Source organism: Enhydra lutris, unplaced genomic scaffold (assembly GCF_002288905.1).
Source record: "Enhydra lutris kenyoni isolate GAN:26980312 unplaced genomic scaffold, ASM228890v2 scaffoldscaffold3, whole genome shotgun sequence".
NCBI classification, from domain to species: domain Eukaryota; kingdom Metazoa; phylum Chordata; class Mammalia; order Carnivora; family Mustelidae; genus Enhydra; species Enhydra lutris.
Genome location: NW_019154087.1, coordinates 22156017 through 22162009, shown reverse-complemented (window position 1 = coordinate 22162009; position 5993 = coordinate 22156017). Strand labels below are relative to the sequence as shown.

The 5993-nt window shown below is 41.5% G+C and overlaps 1 protein-coding gene across 1 annotated transcript; it reads left to right on the top strand.

Moving 5' to 3' along the window:
• Window positions 1-679: 679 nt before the first annotated feature.
• LOC111157481 (ribosomal protein L34) lies at window positions 680-5780 on the top strand. The gene is made up of 5 exons (XM_022518910.1): window positions 680-735; window positions 2125-2198; window positions 2281-2380; window positions 2666-2769; window positions 5167-5780. Exons 2-5 carry the CDS (start codon window positions 2134-2136, stop codon window positions 5249-5251), a joined length of 354 nt encoding a protein of 117 aa, XP_022374618.1. The 5' UTR covers window positions 680-735; window positions 2125-2133; the 3' UTR covers window positions 5252-5780.
• Window positions 5781-5993: the final 213 nt, after the last annotated feature.

Here is a 5993-nt window from a genome sequence, read left to right as displayed (position 1 = left end):
CTCTGCCCTCGCTCAGGTCATGATCTCAGGGACCTGGGATCAGTGGCATCCAGCTCTCAGCTTTGCCTGGCTCTCAGCTCCGCGCGGAGCCTGCTTCCTCCTCTCTCTCTGCCTGCCTCTCTGTCTACTTGTGACCTCTGTCTGTCAAATAAATAAATAAAATCTTAGAAGAAAAAAGACTTGCTCAAAATAACACAGCTAATAATTAGCAGATACTAGATTTAAATCCAATTTGTTAACCTTGTGCTTTGGATGAATGACAAGAAAAAAGAAGGGAAATTTAGAGTAACTCTTTACTCTCTTTACTCTCTTACAAAGGTCACCTAGTAACAAGTGTCAGAACTGGGATCTAAATCCTCGACTAACTACAAAGCCAGTGCTCTTTGGGTTCAACGCGTCGTTGCGTCCCTCAGAATGAAAAAAGTTGACTTTGTCCCACCTCTGCCCTTTGCAGCTCCCTTTGTTATTTGCATTTGTTTCTCCAGAGATTCCCGGAAGAGCTTTGTGTGACGCTTTTGCGGGCTGCTAACGTGCAGGCCCCCAGGCAAGGGCGGCTCGCCAGTTGCCGTACAACATGGCAGCTCTATGCATCTCCCTCTGACTGAGGGGCGCTGGGTGGTATCCGTACACCAAGGCGGCGCTGGTTCTGACGTAACTTCCCATCCGACGCAGTCAGAGTTAACCTTTAAACTTGCATGCGCTTCCGTTTTCCTCTTCCGGGGACGGCTTCCGTAGGTATGGCTGCTTTTTTCGTTTCAGTACCCCTAACTCCTTTTACAATCGGCTGCCATCGGGGGAATTGAGGGAGCCAGGATGTCTCAGGCTTAGCTCTTTGAACTGGCGTGGGGTTAAAGGTTCAGGAGGAAGGCTGGTGGTGAGCAGGTCCCCGGCTTTTTAGCTTCAGACAGCCATCCATCCGGACCTCCCTTCCCGAGCCGGGAGTACCTGGAGCTCACAGCTCGGGCCTTTGCCGGCTTAGAAGTCGCGTTTGGAGACCTACGAGTTGTCATCCGGCAGGTTGAGACTGCGGCATCGCGGAACATTTTTATATCTTAACGCACACATTTTATCATTGGGCCTGCATATATGTTTAGGCTTTGGGATGGCGGATGACCAGTATGTCCGGGTCGTTATTTCAGAATGTTTTCATTTCCAAGGCCAGTACCAAGGGAGATAAAAAAATGTTCAGAGGGAGTATTCTGTCTTGGTTTTGGAGCTGTAAACGGAATGGTAGCTGTTTGGATCTCCCGCATTGGCCTTTGGTGTCAACCGTTATGTTTTGGTGTAATGTTAGGAGCTCATACCAGCAAATGAAGGCTGTTTTCTTTTACATCGCATGTGATGTAGCGATTGCGAAGTTGGGGGTTAAAAAATGAGGATTCAAGTCTTGTTTACATTTTCATGTTACTTTGAGTGGTTAACTGAAAAACGGTTCCTGTGCGTACTTGCATATCCGATTTGCTAAGTGACCTCATTCAGTATTATTTTCTGTTGGTAAATGAGAAAAAAAAAAAAAGATGCTGTAATTCAAAGACACTTTGATACCAAAATAAGTGTTAGTTGGCGCTTGACTTGTCCCACATGCTACTTTGGTCTGAGTCACTGAGCCCTGAGCATCTTTTATAGGACAGGCACTCCAGTAGGTTGAGCAGGTTCGCTTCTGTCATTTAATCTTAGTGACAGCCGTATGAACTCGGTAGAAGTCTTGTTTTAGAGACAAGGAGGCTGGGTAGCCCCTTGTGCAGTATTCCAGTGGATGGCATAAGTGAGGGTATAACTTAAATGTTCAGGTGCAGTTTTCCTTTAAAAACTGTTGTAAACTTGCCTGTTCATAACACTTTTTTCTGGACACCACGCCAAACAGATTTACTGAGAAATAAGTCTGGCAGATTTTAATCAGTGCCATCATTGATTACTATCAGGAAAACAAACATGGGCCTCCCAGCATTCTTACCAATCACTTTTAAATATAAGTAGTTTTAAAGTACGGAGTTCTTTTCATAAGGTACTTTAAGGATTAATGTGTATAAGAATATGTATATGGAATGTATGAAGTAGTTGATACCGTTTTGTTGTGAGGTTTGAATTATTTCCACAGTTCAGTTTTATTTGTTCTTAATTCAGGCATTCAGAATGGTCCAGCGTTTGACCTACCGTCGTAGGCTGTCCTACAATACAGCCTCTAATAAAACTCGGCTGTAAGTATTTCTGAAATTCAAAATACATATTGTTGTTTACTCTGCAGAATGCTGAGCTTTTCCCTATCCTCTCACTTCCTAGGTCCCGAACCCCAGGTAATAGAATCGTTTACCTTTATACCAAGAAGGTTGGGAAAGCACCAAAATCTGCATGTGGCGTGTGCCCAGGCCGACTTCGAGGAGTAAGTGATCCTTCTGCTATGAATAACAAGAGCTAGTGAGCATTAATACCTTGGTAAGAGAATGTGTGAAGGAGAGGTCGCCACTGGGAAGGTTGAGAAGTGCTAATTATCCATGATCCACGTCTGTCAAGAACATAGGCTTTTAAAGCCTAAATGACAGATGCAGTGAGATGCCTTTCAGATAAATGAGTATACCATTTCCTGTTCTGACCTAGCCTGCCCACATGTCAAATCCAGGACATTTTCTGTTAAACCATCAAAGTAATCTCAGCGTTGACTTTGCAGGTTCGTGCTGTGAGGCCTAAAGTGCTTATGAGGTTGTCTAAAACGAAAAAACATGTCAGCAGGGCCTACGGTGGTTCCATGTGTGCCAAGTGTGTTCGTGACAGGTAAATATAACTCTTAAATCCAGTGGACTTTCTTGAACTTGTGTGCGCATGTGTTTGTTCCATTGCATGCTGATCATAGAAGACTAGTGAACTTTAAACGAAAGTTGCATATTTTGGAATCCTTCCTAGACTAGGAATAATTGGTGCTCTGCAGACTAATAAATAATGCTGGTTCAAACTAATTCACTTGAGATTTCGGGGCATTCTTAAGCTAGATGTAGAAATTAAATTGACCTTGGTTTTGTGGGGGAGGCAGGTAAGAAACTAGTAAGTTGTAGGTTACTCAGGTAGATGGAGAGTGGAAGGTCTTAAAAGTGTAGGAACAGAATAACTAGATGTGGGGCGCCTGGGTGGCTCAGTGGGTTAAAGCCTCTGCCTTCGGTTCCTGTCATGATCTCAGGGTCCTGGGATCGAGCCCCACATCCAGCTCTCTGCTCAGCAGGGAGCCTCCCTGCTTCTCTCTCTCTTTCTGCCTGCCTCTCTGCCTACTTCTGATCTCTTATCTGTCAAATAAATAAATCTTTTTAAATATTTAAAGTAAATCTTTAAAAAAAACAAAATAACTAGATGTAGTTCTGGTGTGGCTGGAGCAGTGTTGTGGGAGGTAATAGACGAGAGGTACAAGTCACAGATCAGGAAGGCCCTTACAGATTTTTAGCTTGATCCTTAAACATGGAGGGATTGATGGGTTTCGAGCAGGGCTTTTGGTGGGCCAGAATCTAAACCTACAGCAGAATGAATAGTAACCGTATTCTTTGAACAAAAGATGAGTGCTTGGAATGATTCAGTTCCTCTTCTTCATGTAGGCTGAGGCACTGGCACCTGCATTAAGACCTAAAGGCTGGGTGGAGAGGGTTATAGGAGATGAGAGTGTTCCAGGTAGAGGACAGGACTTCGCTACGTGAAAGAATTGGTAGTGGCCTAGGTAGGAGTGGAAACGGTGGAGTCTGTGATGGTAACATTTACTGGGTGTTTCAATGATAAACATTGTCACAAATCCATCTGGGACGGGTTTCTGTTTTACTTTTTGTGAAGAAACCAAGGCTTGTTTAAATTCACATAGCCGCTAAGGGACAGCACTGGGATTCATTCTAGTTTTTATTGAGGCCCTTGCTTTTAAACTCACTGATTTTATAAACATGAATTGCCTCCAAAGACTAAGTGGAAGAATTTGTGAGGTAAGTTGGTCTTCACAAGTTAAGGAGCTGGTTCATTGAGTGGGTTGCCTCCAATTTATTCAGTTCTATAAAATGGTTAAAGTAGGTTTCTAAACCAAATCCAGCACCAAACTTGGCAAGTTCACTCTGCCTTTCAGGAGTTAATTTGTAGGGGGATGGTAAGGCATGTTAGAGTAATACAAGTAGAAAATTTAATGTAACTTGCATGAAATACAGGAAAGCTGAACTATGATTGAAGTTTTGAGGAGATCATTACCTTCCAAGTTGCTGGGACTCTGAATGGCATTTGAATGATAGGTAAATGTTGCCCAAGAGGTTGAAAGGGCATTTAGGCAAGGAATGTAAAGGAATGAGAAATGAGATTGGAAAGGTATATTGGAGATGAGAGGGTCATGAGTTAGTTTTAAGTGAAAAGGGTTTGGCTTTTTACCAGTGTTTGGTTCCCAGACTTTGCTAAACGTAATCATGGGCACATTATTAAAAATAGGATTTACAGGCCCTAGCTCTTAAGAGATTTGGGTGTAGGTCTACTGGTAGTCTGTAGGTTAGTGTTAGCTATGACTCTGAGAGGGGTGTGGTCTTTGAGTAAGTTTAGGGAATGAGTCCAAAATCCCAGGAATTTTAGGCAGGGTTATAAACAGGGGTACCAATAAAGAGCATAGGTGGGACAGGTTTTTTTGGGAATTTACTTTCTCTCTGGAGGTAACTTTGCTTTTAACAAGTGGTAGTGAGAACCAGCTGTTTGTCAGGTCCTATGCACTGTAATAAAAGTGATTAATAAAAAGTACTTTCTCTCTAAATGGAGGTTCAAAGTACAGAAATTGCATCTCTTTCCCAAGTTTCATCTTCATAAAGTCTTGTGAAATGGGTATGAACTTACTGCTGTACCTTACAACAGAGAAGGTAACTTGCCCAGGATCACATAGCTAGTAAGTCGCAGAGGTGGCCTCATTCAAGCTGTAGAATCTTCACACTTGAGAAATTGCCTCTTGCTAATATCTTTTAACCCACCATTTTGATTCTGCACACATAAATCCTTCATGACTCAGAAGAAGAGTTGCAGGTGCAATCAGCATAGAATTGAGGGACTATCCTGCTTTAAATGTCAGCGCAGGAAGGAGACCTTCAGCTAAATGGTCTGCCCATCTAATTTCAGCTCCTGAGTGTTTAGTCTGTACTTGTAGGTTTCGTTTACGTCATTTAATATTTTTCTTTCCAGGATCAAGCGTGCTTTCCTTATCGAGGAGCAGAAAATCGTTGTGAAAGTGTTGAAGGCACAAGCACAGAGCCAGAAAGCTAAATAAAAAAAATGAAGCTGTTTTGAGTAATAAAAAAATCAAAAGGCTTGATCTGTTATTGCTGTTGTAATTTGTTAGTATACCCATTTCTATGGTGTTTGGGGATTTCATTATTTTTAGGTGGTTGCTTTTTCTGAAACAGGAAATGGAGGTCAGTGATACGTAGAATTTTTTGATGGCAGCTCTGGAAGACTTGGACGGTTTGAGAAAAGTGGCCCTTAAAATATCTGGATGTTTCTTTTTTAATTCCTCTGAATAATTTCCATAGAGTCTCCCTTCAGCACCAACATTGACAGGACAGAATTACAGTGTTCAATAAGTTACTTGGAATGGAATCTTTTACACCATCTTATTTAAACCTTCCATTTCTTTAGGTCAGTTCAAAATGGTGTATATTGGAGAGCTCGGAACTTCATATTCAGCAAATAATGAGCTCTTAATATACAAAACTTGTGGATCTAATGAAATTCAAACTGGTTGATGTTGAATTTATAATCAGTTCAGAAATTAAAGTAACGGACCTTGGTTATATTTATTCTTGAAAGCTGTGTGATATTTCTAACAACTCTTAATAATATAAAAGTGTGTAAAGAGTGAGAGTAGCTCATTCTTACAGTGCTTAGACAGTACCAAGCATTTTCTAATATTCTATGTATATTAGTTCATTTGAATTGCCTTCCAAGACCATTTTTCGGATCATGTCAAGCTTATATATTTTTTTTTAAGATTTTATTTATTTATTTGTCAG